Source organism: Loxodonta africana, chromosome 12 (assembly GCF_030014295.1).
Source record: "Loxodonta africana isolate mLoxAfr1 chromosome 12, mLoxAfr1.hap2, whole genome shotgun sequence".
Lineage (NCBI taxonomy): Eukaryota > Metazoa > Chordata > Mammalia > Proboscidea > Elephantidae > Loxodonta > Loxodonta africana.
The window spans coordinates 610012-627497 of NC_087353.1; the positions used below are offsets into that span (position 1 = coordinate 610012).

At 42.6% G+C, this 17486-nt stretch overlaps 1 protein-coding gene across 13 annotated transcripts in view; it reads right to left on the bottom strand.

Annotated features, from left to right (window-relative positions):
• MCPH1 (microcephalin 1) overlaps positions 1-17486 on the bottom strand; it is a 331342-nt gene that overhangs the window by 280042 nt on the left and 33814 nt on the right. For 12 of the 13 annotated variants that reach the window (XR_010323533.1, XR_010323534.1, XM_064294942.1 and 9 more), the window contains one exon: positions 5100-5187. Coding sequence is in view for 8 of the 13 variants with exons in the window: in XM_064294942.1 (XP_064151012.1) it covers positions 5100-5187 (88 nt within the window). In the remaining 5 variants the exon portion in view is untranslated. Of the gene's footprint in view, positions 1-5099; positions 5188-17486 lie in introns of those variants that run through there. The other variant, XM_064294949.1, reaches the window with a different exon arrangement.

Below are 17486 nucleotides of genomic sequence, written 5' to 3' on the forward strand. Positions count from 1 at the left end.
AAGGCAGCCTTCGGCAGTGACAACTGGACTCCACATGGCCTATCCGGATCCCCTGCTACAAGGCAGCCTTCGGCAGTGACAACTGGACTCCACATGGCCTATCCGGATCCCCTGCTACAAGGCAGCCTTCGGCAGTGACAACTGGACTCCACATGGCCTATCCGTATCCTCTGCTACAAGGCAGCCTTCGGCAGTGACAACTGGACTCCACATGGCCTATCCGGATCCCCTGCTACAAGGCAGCCTTCGGCAGTGACAACTGGACTCCACATGGCCTATCCGTATCCTCTGCTACAAGGCAGCCTTCGGCAGTGACAACTGGACTCCACATGGCCTATCCGTATCCTCTGCTACAAGGCAGCCTTCGGCAGTGACAACTGGACTCCACATGGCCTATCCGGATCCCCTGCTACAAGGCAGCCTTCAGCAGTGACAACTGGACTCCACATGGCCTATCCGGATCCCCTGCTACAAGGCAGCCTTCAGCAGTGACAACTGGACTCCACATGGCCTATCCGGATCCCCTGCTACAAGGCAGCCTTCGGCAGTGACAACTGGACTCCACATGGCCTATCCGGATCCCCTGCTACAAGGCAGCCTTCAGCAGTGACAACTGGACTCCACATGGCCTATCCGTATCCTCTGCTACAAGGCAGCCTTCGGCAGTGACAACTGGACTCCACATGGCCTATTCGTATCCTCTGCTACAAGGCAGCCTTCGGCAGTGACAACTGGACTCCACATGGCCTATCCGGATCCCCTGCTACAAGGCAGCCTTCAGCAGTGACAACTGGACTCCACATGGCCTATCCGTATCCTCTGCTACAAGGCAGCCTTCGGCAGTGACAACTGGACTCCACATGGCCTATTCGTATCCTCTGCTACAAGGCAGCCTTCGGCAGTGACAACTGGACTCCACATGGCCTATCCGTATCCTCTGCTACAAGGCAGCCTTCGGCAGTGACAACTGGACTCCACATGGCCTATCTGTATCCTCTGCTACAAGGCAGCCTTCGGCAGTGACAACTGGACTCCACATGGCCTATCCGTATCCTCTGCTACAAGGCAGCCTTCGGCAGTGACAACTGGACTCCACATGGCCTATTCGTATCCTCTGCTACAAGGCAGCCTTCGGCAGTGACAACTGGACTCCACATGGCCTATCCGTATCCTCTGCTACAAGGCAGCCTTCGGCAGTGACAACTGGACTCCATATGGCCTATCCGGATCCCCTGTTACAAGGCAGCCTTCAGCAGTGATGCTATCCTCACTTTCATGCTGTTGGTATACAGCATCCTCGTCCAGCAACAAGCTGTAGGTCTGTAAACACTGTTATTTTGGGGTCTGGGAACTTTCTTTAGCAACCAAGCCCAACAGAACTGCCACCATTAGTGCAGTATATTAGAAAGGGGTAAATAAAAATACTATATATTAAAAACAAGAAAAAGGAGGTAAAGGAGATTGGGACAGCTGGCCTAAGTAGGAAGGCCTTGCTATTTTAAATGGGTAATCAGAGTAGGTCTCGGTGAGAAAATACCATTTAAACAAAGCCATAAACAAGTTAGAAAACTAGCCATATAGTTGGATTTTGGGGAGAAAAATGCTCCAGATAAAGAGAACAGACAATGTAATGGCTCTAAGGTAAAAGCGAGCATGCCGGGATAGCTGGCAATAGAACGAGTGAGGGGGAGAGAAGCAGAGAACCTCTTCACAGAACCCAAAATAATAGGGTCTGGAGTAACGTATAATTTGCAGTTGCCATGTGGAAAAGTAAAGGAAAGGGAGTGTTTTTAGACATGAGTCAAAATTTAAATGGTAAGTGTATGAGCAATTATTTATACTTCAGACTCGGAAATATTAAAAAGATTAATAATATCCAGCACTGGTGAGAGTGTTAGGAAAGAGGTACTCTTCTATGGAATTGTTAGAAGTCAAAGTGTGTACATTTTGACCAGTAATTTCACTTCTAGATATTCAAACTGGAGAAATAAGCTAAAAGATGTCATAAATAAACCACTTAGCAAAAACAGATAATGATTTAAAGGTGTGTGAATACAAGAAATGTATAATATAATGCAGAAAAATGAACAGTTTCATACACACCAAGAGAGAGAGGAGAGAGATGGAATGGTAAAAACTGTTAAGCGAAAAAAAAAAAAAAAAGAAAACTTAAAAAAAAATACAAGTAGTAGTAGGATGCCATTCGTGTCAAACGTGTGTGTGTGTGTGTGTGTGTGTGTGTGTGTGAATACGTAACATAAACCTGGTCCAGCCGACACTGTGTGTGTGTGTGTGTGTGTGTGTGTGTGTGAACACGTAACATAAACCTGGTCCGGCCGACACTGTGTGTGTGTGTGTGTGTGTGTGTGTGTGTGTGAACACGTAACATAAACCTGGTCCGGCCGACACTGTGTGTGTGTGTGTGTGTGTGTGTGTGTGTGAACACGTAACATAAACCTGGTCCGGCCGACACTGTGTGTGTGTGTGTGTGTGTGTGTGTGTGTGAACACGTAACATAAACCTGGTCCGGCCGACACTGTGTGTGTGTGTGTGTGTGTGTGTGTGTGTGTGTGTGTGTGTGTGTGTGAACACGTAACATAAACCTGGTCTGGCCGACACTGTGTGTGTGTGTGTGTGTGTGTGTGTGTGTGTGTGTGAACACGTAACATAAACCTGGTCCGGCCGACACTGTGTGTGTGTGTGTGTGTGAACACGTAACATAAACCTGGTCCGGCCGACACTGTGTGTGTGTGTGTGTGTGTGTGTGTGAACACGTAACATAAACCTGGTCCGGCCGACACTGTGTGTGTGTGTGTGTGTGTGTGTGTGTGTGTGTGAACACGTAACATAAACCTGGTCCGGCCGACACTCTGTGTGTGTGTGTGTGTGTGTGTGTGTGTGTGTGTGTGTGTGAACACGTAACATAAACCTGGTCCGGCCGACACTGTGTGTGTGTGTGTGTGTGTGTGTGTGTGTGTGTGAACACGTAACATAAACCTGGTCCGGCCGACACTGTGTGTGTGTGTGTGTGTGTGTGTGAACACGTAACATAAACCTGGTCCGGCCGACACTGTGTGTGTGTGTGTGTGTGTGTGTGTGTGAACACGTAACATAAACCTGGTCCGGCCGACACTGTGTGTGTGTGTGTGTGTGTGTGTGTGTGTGTGTGTGTGTGTGTGAACACGTAACATAAACCTGGTCCGGCCGACACTGTGTGTGTGTGTGTGTGTGTGTGTGTGTGTGTGTGTGAACACGTAACATAAACCTGGTCCAGCCGACACAAGTCAAACCGCTCACTGATTTTCAGGGACGAGGGTGATGTTCTTGTGGAAATCAAGAGATCTTGGCGTTACAACTGTTTAGCAAATGTTTTACAATGAAAATACGCATGCAGTATTACTAATATATTTTAAAATAAATACTTTATTCTTAAAATACCAGGCACACCCACTAGTTAAAGAATCACAAAACGTAAGACCCTCCTGAATCCCCTTTTCCACCCATAATCAGCTGAGAGGGTCTAGGTGAGACAGCCACGCCTGCACTGTCAAATTCTGGTTTGTCTGAAATGAAATGGAATGGATTTACTATCTTCAGAAAATTTGGAAAAGTTCATAGCTTTTTAATCTACAGCTAATTCAATTTAAAGAAAGTCTTAAAATCTCTCCAACACAGAACAGATTCTCATTTGAAAACAAAGTAACTACGGATGTTTCATATTAGCTAAGTATACCTTCAAATAAAGAAAGCACAATTAGAAACATTTAAGTAAATAAAAAACAGAAAAGGTTCAACCTTTAGCCCACATGTGAATTCAACTTCAAATGAAAGTTGTGTGTTTCACTATATTCGTAAAAATAGATTTTCTATAATAAATAACTGTGTACAGCTACACTTGGATATACCTGCTTCAGACTTTTGAGATTTTCAGGCTAAACAGAAGAAAGGCATTTCACTACTGATCTAACAAACTAAATTCCAAAGCGATTACCAGAACATCTGAATGTTCGCTGGTCTCTTGCCAGTTTTCAGTTTTCCCCTAGTGTGTCATAAAGAATTTGGCTGGACTTTTTCCCAGGTTCCCAGAAGCTAACCTGTAAACCTGTGTAATAAAGAACTGGGCTAATCAGGTCATCTCTAAATATTTGGAGTTTCCCAAGTGACTGGAGTATCTTTGTTATTCTTGGTGAGCACCTCAGACACACCTGATAGTTAACTAACAGGGCGACACATGGTGAGCCTCTTGACAGTTTATGCTAATGAGAAGCCTCAGGATGGGAGCTGGCCAGCCCAGAAAGACCCACCACAGGGCTGGTTACAGGGTTGGAGCTTTAAGCCACACGGCATCAGCTCAGCCTCCATAGAGAAGACGTGGGCTGGAGACTAAGTTCAATCACAGGGACAATGGCTCAATCAATCATATCCATGTAAGGAAGTCTCAATAAAAACTCTGAACCCCGAGGCTCTGGTATATTTCCCTCGTTGACAGTATCTACATACTGTCACACATCGACATGCTGGGAGGGTGACCTGTCCCCGAGGACAACGCAGGTTTTGCACTCGGGACCCTCCCAGAGCTTGCTCTATGCGTCCCTCCTTTGGCTGTTTCTGATTTGCACCCTTTTGCTGTAATGAAGCTGTAATCGTTAAGTATCGCACTTTCCTGAGTCCTGTGAGTTGTTCTGCAAGTTATCAAATCTGAGGGGCAGTGGAGACCCCTGAATTTCTAGCCAACTGGTCAGAGTGAGTGTGGCCTGGGCGTTCCTGAGCTGCTGGTGTCTGAACTGAGAGAAGACCGTGTCCTTAACCTGTGAGTCTCACCTAACTCAGGTAGCTGGTTCAGAAGTCACTGAACTTTCCCAACCATACTCTCCTTCCTTTTCCATACAAATATATCAAAGCATTTATAGAACAGAATAATCTCTATAATTCACTAAAAAAATGCTATTTGAAAAGAACAATAACACAAAACTGCTTCATATCAAAAAAGGATACATAAGACAACTCTTGAATGTATTTCTACAAGTTTTATTTTCTAGTAGTAAAAAAATAAAGAATAAGTTCATAATTGCCATCGTCTACTGAAATCACATACTTACCTTTTTTTTAGTCAGGCTTGGTAACTGTTCATTAGTATTGGCTGCAGGGAATAAGGATTCATCAATGTGTACTCCAGCCGTCCTGCATCTGTGCAATTAAAGGACTTTAATGAGTATTTGTTTCTGCTACGTTCATGGAACAATAAATCTGCACGTGTGACAGCGGGCACCTTAAGATACACATGCATAGACCATGCTAACAGACATTTCTTTTAAAATAAGTCCATGTATTACCATATACAAGACTTTCCAAAATCTGTATATGTGAGTAGAAGTGAGAGAAAGGTAACCAAAAAAAAAAACCCAAACCCACTGCCATCAAGTTGATTCCAACTCATGGAGACCCTATAGGGCAGAGTGGAACCATCTCGTAGGGTTTCCAAGGAAGGCGGGTGGATTCGAGCTGCTGACCTTTTGGTTAGCAGCCAAACTCTTAACCCACGGCACCACCAGGGCACCTTAGATTTGTAACATACTACAAAATTACTAGTTCACAGCACTCGTAACTGTACATGCTATGCAAGGCATAATTTAAAAGTAAACAGGTCATAAAATGGATCATTTAGAGCTGGAATGGTCCTAAAGGAGTTGAGGTCAAAGAGTGTACCTTTCCTCCAAAACTGAGTTCTCCTTTTTGTCTGCTTCTGTCAAGGCACCACCACCATCCCATAGAGCTGTGTTTGAAATCCCAGCTACTGTTAGCCATGCCTCCTTCCATCATCAGTTTGTCATCACATCTTGTCATTCCTCCTTTCACAACGCCATTCACAAGGAGCCCTCGTGGCACGGTGGTTAAAGCGATCGACTGCTAACCAAAAGGTCAGCAGTTTGAAGCCACCAGCAGCTCGGCTCCGTGGGAGTAGGATGTGGCCGTGTGCTTCCACAGAGACTTACAGCCTCGGAAACTTGACAGGAGTGCTGTGAGTCGGAATCGACTTGATGGCAGTGGGTCTGGTTTGGGTTCAACAGCATTCACATCCTTCCTATCTTTGGATTTAGTTCACCATTATCTTGTTCTAAGCATTCATTAACTGAAATCTAAATTACGATTTTCTGATTTCCTTTCCTATGGTTTCTCTTCTAATTCACCCACACATTACTGAAATATTCATCTTAAAACATTTGGCTCATCTCTCCCCAACCCAGCTCAAGAATCTGCAATGACTCCCCTGTTTACAGAATAATCTCATCCATCTGTTAAGTCTGTCTTTCTATAGTATTGCCACTACCACATCCCCAGCAATATTTCATATAAGACAATCGCTGCTCAACATCTAATGTGCAAAACAGATATTTGAACAAATAATTAAAATACAGTGCAATAAAAAATGGGGCAGATATATGTATATTAATAAAGAAAGCTCTCTGAATATAGTTAAGAATGAAAAGGAAGTTTCAGAAACATATATGCGCATGTACAGTATGGTATATATCTATGATAAAGCATTTTTCATTTAAAAGAAAACATCTGAAAGATTACGCACCACACTAACAACAGTAGTTATCATTAGGGCAGCAATTCTCAAAGTACAGTCAGAAGACCCCTGCAGTCCCTGAGACCCTTTTAGGGGTACACAAAATCAAACCTATTTTTAAAATAATACTAAGATGTTATTTTCCTTTTTCATTTCTCATTCTTTCATGAGTATACAATGCAGTTTATCAGAAGCTAAGTGGCATATGGAAACCCTGGTGGCATAGTGGTTAAATGCTATGGCTGCTAACCAAAGGGTCGGTGGCAGTTCGAATCCGCCAGGGTCTCCTTGGAAACCCTATGGGGCAGTTCTACTGTGTCCTATAGGGTCGCTATGAGTCGGAATCAACTCAACGGCACTGGGTTTGTTTTTTTTTTGGGTTAAGTGGCATATGCTATCACAACAGACTGAATGCAGAAGCAAGTATGCGGATGAAGCTGTCTTCTATCGAAACAGACATGAGAGGAACTTGCAAAAAAAACACCACAGTGCAATAATTACAACAATAGAAGTATAACAGGGTAGAGCAGGAGCAAAAAAGAGAACATAACCGACACTAAAGGAGTCGGAAAAGCTTCAGATTGAAAGCCATCTCTGGAGTTCTGAGAAGGAAGCAGATCGGGGAGAGTGGAGACAACACAGCCGGGGGAACAGCACAGGCAGACGCAGAAGGGAACCGCATGGCGTTCTGGGAAACTCATAGTGTCTCATATGACTGAAGTGACTGAATGCGGGTTAGGAGATCAGGGGACAAAAGGATTCAGGTAATGAAGAGGTGATCTATGTCCCCAGGGTTTTAGTTACTAAGCTAATGAGCCTAGACCTAATCCTGTAAGTTCCAGGAAGTTAAGAAGGGTTTGATGGAGGACAGAGTCATGGACGGTCACTCTGAAGGACTGGTTCAAGACGATGACACTGAAGCCAAGGAGATCAATCCGGAGGCTACTGCAATAACTGCGCTAGGAGGAATGCCGAAGGTTTAAGCAAATACAAAAGGGACTGGGGTTTGTCTTACTTTAGACAGATAGGGAGTCACATTTGAGGTAACCTACTTTAAGGACTAAGGTGTGCCTGACCAAGCCATGGTATTTTCAACCGCATCGTATGCATGTGAAAGCTAGACAATGAACAAGGAAGACTGAAGAAGAATCGATGCCTTTGGATTAGGGTGTTGGTGAAGAATACTGAATATACCATGGACTGCCAGAAGAGCAAACAAATCTGTCTTGGAAGAAGTACACACAGAATGCTCCTCAGAAGCTAGGATGGCTAGACTTCGTTTCACATACTTTACACACGTTATCAGGAGGGATCAGTCCCTGGAGAAGGACATCATGCTTGGTAATGTAGAGGGTCAGCGAAAAAGAGGAAGACCCTCGACGAGGTGGACTGACACAGTAGCTGCAACAATGGTCTCAAGCATATCAACGACAGTGAGGATCGTGCTGGACCGGGCAGTGTTTCACTCCGTTGTACACAGGGTCATTATGGGTCGGAACTGACTCGAAGGCACCTAAGAACGACAACTTTAGACAGATTGTGTAAAGTAGGTTACCTCAAATACGACTCCCTATCTGGGGTCTTAAAAGCTTGTGAGCGGCCACCCCATCCGAAGCAAAGGAGAATGAAGACAACCAAAGACACAAGGGAAAGATTAGTTCAAAGGACTAATGGACCACAACTACCACAGCCTTCACCAGACTGAGTCCAGCACGACTGGATGGTATCCAGCTACCACGACCAACTGCTCTGACTGGAATCACAATAGAGGGTTCCAGGCAGTGCTGGAGAAAAAAGATAGAACAAAATTCAACTCACAGAAAAGACCAGACTTACTGGTCTGACAGAGACTGGAGCAATTCCAAGAGCATGGTCCCCAAGCACCCTTTTAACTCAGTACTGAAGTCACTCCTGAAGTTCACCCTTCAGCCAAAGGTGAGACAGCCTATGAAATAAATAATAATACACGTAGCTCAGCCACATGTATGAGGAGAAGGCAAGAAGGGACAGGAAAACTGGACAAAAGGAAATGGGGAACTTGAGGTCGAGAAGGGGCATGTAGACACATCGCAGGGTTGGCAACCAATGTCACAAAACAATTTGTGTATTAATTGTTTAACGAAAAACTAATTTGCTCTGTAAACTTTCACCTAAAGCACAATAAAAAAATTTAAGTGTGAATCTCTAGCTCTGTCCCTCCCTTGTTTCCTTCAGAGTACTTATTATAACTTGCAAATTTTTAATTTGTTTTCTCCATTAAGAAGTCCAGGAGGGTAGAGAATATGCCTGTCTAGCTGCCACTGAAACGTCAATGCCAGGCAGAGAGTAAAATACTAAAAAAATATTTTATGAATCAATAAATGTCATTACAAATACAAAAAAGAAAGATAAAAACTTTTGACCACCTTATCTCATACCATCCATAAACATAATGATTCAACATAGATCATAGATCTAAACTTAAAAGATGAAACCATAAAACTCTAGAAGAAAATAAGAGAGACAAACTTCATGATTTTGGGGTAGGCAAACATATTTAGATGGGACCAAAAGCACAAAGAAGAAAAATACGAAAAACCAACTTTAACAAAATTAAAAACTTGTGTATTTTTAAAGACACAATAAAATAAAAAGAAAGCCATAGACCGGGAGAAAATATTTACTATGTGTATATCTGAGAGAAATACCGGTATCCAAAATATACAAAAATAGTCTACAACTCAAGTTTTTTTTTTGAAGATTTTATTGTTGTCAAGGTGGAAGTTTACAGAGCAAATTAACAATTTCTATACACCTGGTTTTGTGACTTTGGCTGCAAACCCCTGAATGTGTCAGCACTCTCCCCCCCTTCCTCTCCGGGTTCCCTGAGTCCATTCACCTGCCCCTATCCTTCTTCTGAACTTTGCTTTTGGGCAAATGCTGCCTTTTAGGTCTCATATAGTTGATTGTTCTGGGGTGTACATTCCTCACCAGGGTTACTGTTCATTTCATACACCTGTCCATTGTACAGCTACAGTGTTATCTCTGGGAGTGATTTCAATTCCAAGTTTTAAGGGTATCTAAGAACCATAGTTTTGGGGATTCCACCAGTCTCTATCAGACCAGTAAGTCTGGTTTTATTTATGAGTTTGAATTGTGCTCTACATTTCTCTCCCACTCTGTTCCTGACCTACAATTGTGGTCCTGGTCAGAGCAGTCAGTAGTGGTAGCGAGCACCATCTAGTTCTGTCTCAGGCTAGTGGAGGCCGTGGTTCATGTGGTCTATTAGTCCTTTGAACTAAACGTTTTCCTGAGTCTTAGGTTTTCTTCACTCTTCTTTGTTCTGGACAGGAAGTGACCAATTGTACCTTAGATGGCTACTCACAAGCTTTTAAGACCCCAGATGCTACTCAACAAGGTAGAATGTAGGACGTTGTATATATGGATTGTAAATATGGCCTCTAGAATTGACCTAGATGTCCCCCGGGGAACTACTGTCCATAGCCCTCAATATAACTCAATATTAAGAAGACAAACATACTTTTTTTTCAAATGTGTGTGAAAGATTTAAACCAAAGACAGTACACAAACAGTCAACAAGCACATTATCTGATGCTCAACACCACTAATTACCAGGGAAATGCAAATTAAAACCAGATGAGAACCTCACATTTATGGTCAATTAACTCTCAGCAAGGGCACCAAGACCATTCAATGGGGAAAGTATATTCTCTTCAACAGATGGTGCTAGGACAACTGGAGAGCCAATCCAAAAAATGTAACTGGACCCCTACCTCACACCATGCACAAATATGAACTCAAAATAAATCAAAGATCTAAATATAAAAAGCTGAAACTATAAAATTCTTAGGAAAAAACGTAGGAGCAAATCTTCGTGACCTTATATTTGGCAATAGTTTCTTAGACACATCGAAAACGAAAAAAAAATTGAACCTCATTAAAATTAAAAAACAAAAAAACTTTTGTATTTCAAAGGACACCATCAAAAAAGTGAAAAGATAACCCTCTGAATGTGAGAAAACTTTGTAAATCATCTTTGGTAAGAGGCTTCTATCTAGAATATATAACGAACCCTTCAACACAATAATAAAAAGACAAACAATCCAATGGCAAATGGGAAAAATATCTGAATAGAGACTTCTCCAAAGAAGATATGCAAATGGCAAACATATATATGAAAAGATGTACATCATTAGTCGTCACGGGAATAGAAATCAAAATCACAAGGAGATATCACTTCATATCCACTAACCCACTACCTAACCCCACCGCCACTGAGTCGATTCCGACTCACAGCGACCCTATAGGACAGACTAGAACTACCCCATAGAGTTTCCAAGGAGCACCTGGCAGATTCAAACTGCTGACCTCTTGGTTAGCAGCCGCAGCACTTAACCACTACGCCACCAGGGCTTCCTCATATCCACTTGATAGCTATAATCAGATACAGATAACAAGTATTAGTAAGGGTATAGAAAAACTGAAGCCCTCATACACTGCTGGTCAGGATATAAAATGGTACACACAGCCTGACAGTTTCTCAAAAAACCAAGTAAACGTGTCGTCACGATATGACTCAGCACCTAGTTATATACCCAAGAGATATAAAAAGATATAAGATATATTCACACAGAAGCCTGTACACAAATGTTTATAGCAGTGTAATTTGTAACAGGCAAAAGTGGAAGCAAATCTAAATATTCTACTGCAGGGGTATATATTTCCATACAATGGAATATTCATTGACATAAAAAGGAATTAAGTACTGCAAAGGGATACAGTGGAACTTCTGGGGATGATGAGAATGCTCTATATTTTGGTTGTGGTGGTAGTGACACAGGTATACACGTTTGTCAAAATTCAGTGAACTACACACTTAAAATAGGTGCATTTTATTTTATGTAAATTACATTTTTAAAGTTGCTTTTAAAAAACAAAAAAAGAATACTATGAACAACTGCACACCAACAAATTAGATAAATGAAAGACAAATTCTCAGAAGCACATAACCTACCTAAACTGGCTCATGAGCAAATACACAATGTCCTTCTCCAGGGACTGATCCCTCCTGACAACGTGTCCAAAGTGTGTGAGACACTGTCTTACCATCCTTGCTGCTAAGGATCATTCCAGTTGTACTTCTACCAAGACAGATTTGTTTGTTCTTTTGGCAGTCCATGGTATATTCAATATTCTTCTCCAACACCACATTTCAAAGGCGTCAATTATTCTTCAGTCTTCTTTATTCATCGTCCAGCTTTCACATGCATAAGAGGCAACTGAAAACACCACGGCTTGGGTCAGGTACACCTTAGTGTTCAAGGTGACATTTTTGCTTTTCAACACTTTAAAGAGGCCTTTTGCAGCAGATTTGCCCAGCACAATGTGTCTTTTGATTTCTGGACTGCTGCTTCCATGGGTGTTGATTGTGGATCCAAGTAAAATGAAATCCTTGACAACTTCCACCTCCTCTCCATTTGTCATGATGTTGCTTATTGACCCAATTGTGAGGATTTTTTTTATGTTGAGGCATAATCCCTACTGAAGGCTGTGGTCTTTGATCTTCATCAGTTAGTGCTTCAAGTCCTCTCTACTTTCAGCAGGCAAGGTTGGGTCATCTGCGTAACGTAGGTTGTTAATGAGTCTTCCTCCAATCCTGATGCCTCCTTCTTCGTCATACGGTCCAGCTTCTCGGATTATTTGCTCAGCATACAGACTGAATAGGTATGGTGAAAGGATACAACCCTGGTGCACAACCTTTCCTGACTTTAAACCATGCAGTATCCCCTTGTTCTGTTTGAACAACCGTCTCTGGATTTATGTACAGATTCCTCATGAGTGCGAGTTCTGGAATTCCCATTCTTCACAATGTTATCCATAATTTGTTATGATCCACACAGTCGAATGCCTTTGCATAGTCAATAAAACTCAGGTAAACATCCTTCTGGTATTCTCTGCTTTCAGCCAGGATCCATCTGACACCAGCAATGATATCCCTGGTTCCACGTCCTCTTCTGAATCCAGCTTGAATTTCTGGCAGCTCCCCGTAGATACACTGCTGCAGCTGATTTTGGATGATCTGAAAAATTTTGCTTGCATGTGATATTAATGATATTCTTTGATAATTTCCACATTTGGCTGGATCACCTTTCTTGGGAATAGGCATAAATATGGATCACTTCCAGTCGGTTGGCCAGGTAGCTGTCTTCCAAATTTCTTGGCATAGACGAGTGAGTACTTCCAGCACTGCATCCATTTGTTGAAACATCTCAATTGGTGTTCCGTCAATTCCTGGAGCCTTGTTTTCCGCTAATGCCTTCAGTGTGGCTTGGAGTTTTCCTCCAGTACCATTGGTTCCTGCTCATATGGTACCTCCTGAAATGGTTGAATGTCGACCAATTCTTTTTGGGATAATGACTCTGTGTATTCCTTTCATCTTCTTTCAATGCTTCCTGAGTCGTTTAATATTTTCCCCATAGACTCCTTTAATATTGCATCTTGAGGCTTGAATTTTTTCTTCAGTTCTCTTAGCTTGAGAAATGCAAAGCATGTTCTTCCCTTTTGGTTTTCGATCTCCAGGTCTCTGCACATGTCTTAAACAACTTTTATGTCCATCAACGGATGGATGAACAAAATGTGGTACATACATTGTCATGGATTGAACTGTGTCCCTCAAAAATATCTGTCAACTTGGCTAGGTCACGATTTCCAGTATTGTGTAATTGTCTACCATTCTGTCAATTGATGTGACTTCCCTATGCATTGTAAGTCCTATCCCTGTGATGACAGGAGATGGATTAGTGGCAGTTATATTGATGAGATCTATAAGATTAGATAGTGTCTTAAGCCAATCTCTTTAGATATAAAAGAGAGAAGCAAGCAGAGAGACATGGGGACCTCGTGCCACCAAGAAAGCAGTGCCGGGAGCAGGGTGTGTCCTTTGGACCTGAGGTTCCTGTGCTGCGATGCTCCCAGACCAAGGGAAGACTGATGACAAGGACCTTCTTCCAGAGCCAACAAAGACAGAAAGCCTTCCCCTGGAGCCGGTGCCCTGAATTTGGGCTTGTAGCCTACTAGACTGTGAGAAAATAAATTTCTCTTTGTTAAAGCCATCCACTTGTGGTATTTCTGTTATAGCAGCACCAGGTGACTAAGACATACATACATACAATGCAATACTATTCAGCAAAAAAGAGAAATTAAGTCCTCATCCATGCTACAACATGGATGAACCCCAAAAACCTTATGTCACTGAAGTAAGTGAAACACAAAAGGACAAATATTGTATGGTATCACTTACATGAAATAACAAGAATAAGCAAAAGTATAGAGACCAAAGTTTATTAGTGGTTATTAGGGACAGGAAGGAGGCGGAATTGGCAAATATGTTATATATATATTTTACAACAATTAAAAAAAAAAAAAAACTAATCATCTAAGCCTACAGAAAGCCTACAATTAATGGGTGGGTGAATATTGGATCTAATAAAACAGATGAGAAATGGGCAGAAAAGATGGACAAGAAGGAGGAGAGAAGTGTTTCTTGAGCAGTGTTTACCAGTTTCTTCTGGCTCAAGTAAAATGCTATATATTTATCACTGATAAAAGTAACAAAACAACAAAAAAGTATTCTTTTTTTGCGGGGAAGCATTTGGACAAAAGACACACATGAATAGAACCAAGATAATCACGCTGTTGTTGTTAGGTGCCCTCAAGTTGATTTCAACTCATGGTGACTCTATGCACAACAGAAAACACTGCCGGTCTGGTGCCATCCTCACAACCACTGCTATGCTTTAGCCCATTGTTACAACCACTGTGTCAATTCATCTCCTTGAGGGCCTTCCTGTATTTTGCTGACCCTCTACTTTAAACCCAAAACCAAAAACGAGGGTTTCCGACCCTCTGCTTTACCAACCATGATGTCCTTCCCCAGGGACTGGTCCCTCCCAATAACATGTCCAAAGTGTGTGAGCCAAAGTCTTGCCATCCTCGTTTCTGAGGAGCCTTCTGGCTTTACTTCTTCCAAGACAGGCTTGATCATTCTTCTGGTAGTCCATGGTATATTCAGTATTCTTTGCCAACACCATAATTCAAAGGCATCAATTCTTCTTCAGTCTTCCTTATTCATTGCCCAGTTTTCACAAGCATAGAAGTTGACTGAGGACACCATGGCTTGGGTCAGGCACGCCTTAAAGTGACATCTTTGATTTTTAACATTTTAAAGAGGTTTTTTTGCTGCAGATTTGCCCAATCCAATACAATATTGTAATGATGTATGATCACTGTATCATATAATTAAGTGTAAGAAGCCCTTACGCTTTCTAATGCCAACATGTTAGAAGCCTGGTAAATTTACCTGATAGGTAAATACTATTATTTCCTCCAATTTTGCAACTGGGGAAATTGAGGCTCAGAGAAGATCATTTGGCAAAGTGTACAAAACTAGTAAGTATCCTCTACTAGTTAATAGCTTTGGAAAAGTCCTGATTCTATCGAGCACAATGTGTGCCTGATGCAGGTGATGTAGCTGTAGAGGACACGTTCTGTCTCCTTTGGGAACAAGCTTTCCAACAATTTATCTATCAGGTGATTAGACGTAAAGATGCATAAAAACACGCTCCCTGAATCCACTTTACTTGAGTGTAACTATCATTTTTCGGGATGAAGAAACAGGTCGCACTTAGTGATGGTTATGACATTCTACTTACGCGAACAATCTGTGCTTCGGTGTACTCAGTGAGCCACTCAGGTCACGCAAACAATCTGTACTTCGGTGTACTCAGTAAGCCACTCAGGTCACGCAAACAATCTGTGCTTCGGTGTACTCAGTAAGCCACTCAGGTCACGCACACAATCTGTGCTTCGGTGTACTCAGTAAGCCACTCAGGTCACACAAACAACCTGTGCTTCGGTGTACTCAGTGAGCCACTCAGGTCACGCAAACAATCTGTGCTTCGGTGTACTCAGTGAGCCACTCAGGTCACGCAAACAATCTGTGCTTCGGTGTACTCAGTAAGCCACTCAGGTCACGCAAACAATCTGTGCTTCGGTGTACTCAGTAAGCCACTCAGGTCACTGCATTAAAACCCACATCTATCAGGCATTCCAGCAAAAGCTACTAAATAAGCAAATAAATCTCAGCAACTGGATTTCTGCTTTTCTCCAGAAATGTAAAATGATAACATTATCTCCCCACCTAGTGGTAAGGAGGAAAAGTGTTTCAAGAAATACCCCTAAAATCAGAACTAACTTTTTGGCCTTGGTTTTCTAATCGCTGCTACTTCAGAGCCAAGGGAAGCCAAAGCAGCACGTCTCACCCTTCTCCTTGGGCAGGGGGATCCACTCTGCCTGGTGAACTGATCCTTCCTTGAGAGCTAAGCAACTACAAGACTACCTTCTGCAAACCTACAAGGAACCCGACTCTCGCTCTATTCCCAGGAAAACGAGTTTTCCAACCCCTCTACTTCGTCTGGGCCACCCCTACTGCCTTTTCCCTACTCTGATGCCAAACTGCCCTGTGTCACCATCTTATTTCCAGAATCCAGTCAATAAATTGATTCAGTAAAAGTTTATTAACAGGCTGGGTCAGGCATCATGGAAGATTCAAAAAAAAAAAAAAAAAACAATGACATCTTTCTGAAGACTTGAGCCTCCAAGTACACAATCCTAACAGAAGAATCAGTCACACGGCTCCCTATAATACAATGAAGAACACAAGAAGAGGACACACCACAGTTCAGCTAACGCTGCCCTGTGAGCACAGATCAAACAAGGATTAACGAGAACTGAGAGTTTGAGAGCTGAACACCAGCTGTGCTCCAGGCATTCCTAACAACCTTTAAGGATAAGCTCATGTTTTCTATGAAGAAACCAGGGCCCAGTGGTTAAGTAACTTGTCCACAGCTACATAGCTAGACACCACAGTCCAAATTTTACTCCAGTCTGTCTGGCTCCAGAGCCTGTATCTTTTCAACACACCATGCTACGTCCTCGGGAAGTTTTCACAGAAGAAGTGGTGTCTGAAGTAGTTCTTCAAGAACGAAGCTTAGTAAGTGCATGAGAAGGAAAGGTATTTGAGGGAAATATAACAGCAAATAAAAGGAAAGTACAAGGCACAGAGAGAAACGATTAGTCTATTGTTACCAAAACATCATTCGAAAGTTTACCAGCCCTCTCGCTTTTTCCCTATGCACACTGAAAACCAAATAACTCTCTCATATTGTCTGCGTGCCTACTGAAACCACAGCGAGACTACCTGGCCAATTTCCTGTCCTCTCCCAATAGGAATCATATCATGTTCAGTCATGCTCAGTGATCTTCCAACTAGAGGATGTTTACCCCCAGGGATATGCAAAAACTTTCCAAAGGGTAACTAGAGAGGGTAGTTTTAAGGCAATACATTTCCTGATTAACAACTTCCATTAGGTATTCTTTTTAAAAACTGATCTGAGAACTACCCAGCAGGTTCATGGGGGTCCTCATTTCCTACTACTTTTCCTACCACTTACCCTGCTCCAGCCACACTGGCCTCCCTCAGGTGGGGGCCTCCTGCAGGACCTTAGTACTTGCCACTAAACAAGCAAACAAAAAAACCCCGTTGCCATTGATTCCAACTCATCCGACCCATAGTGACCCTATAAGACAGAGTAGAACTGCCCCATAGGGTTTCCAGGGAGCGCATGGTGGATTTGAACTGCTGACCTTTTGGTTAGCAGCCTTAGCTCTTAACCACTACGCCACCAGAGTTTCCAGTCACAGGCACAGAGGTTAGGATTTACAACATGTTTTAGGGGGACATAATTCAATCCATAACATCTATCTAAGAAGTCTTGTCTGATTCGCATTGCCCTCACGCGCTGTCTTAGTCATCTAGTGCTGCTATAACAGAAATACCACAAGTGGATGGCTT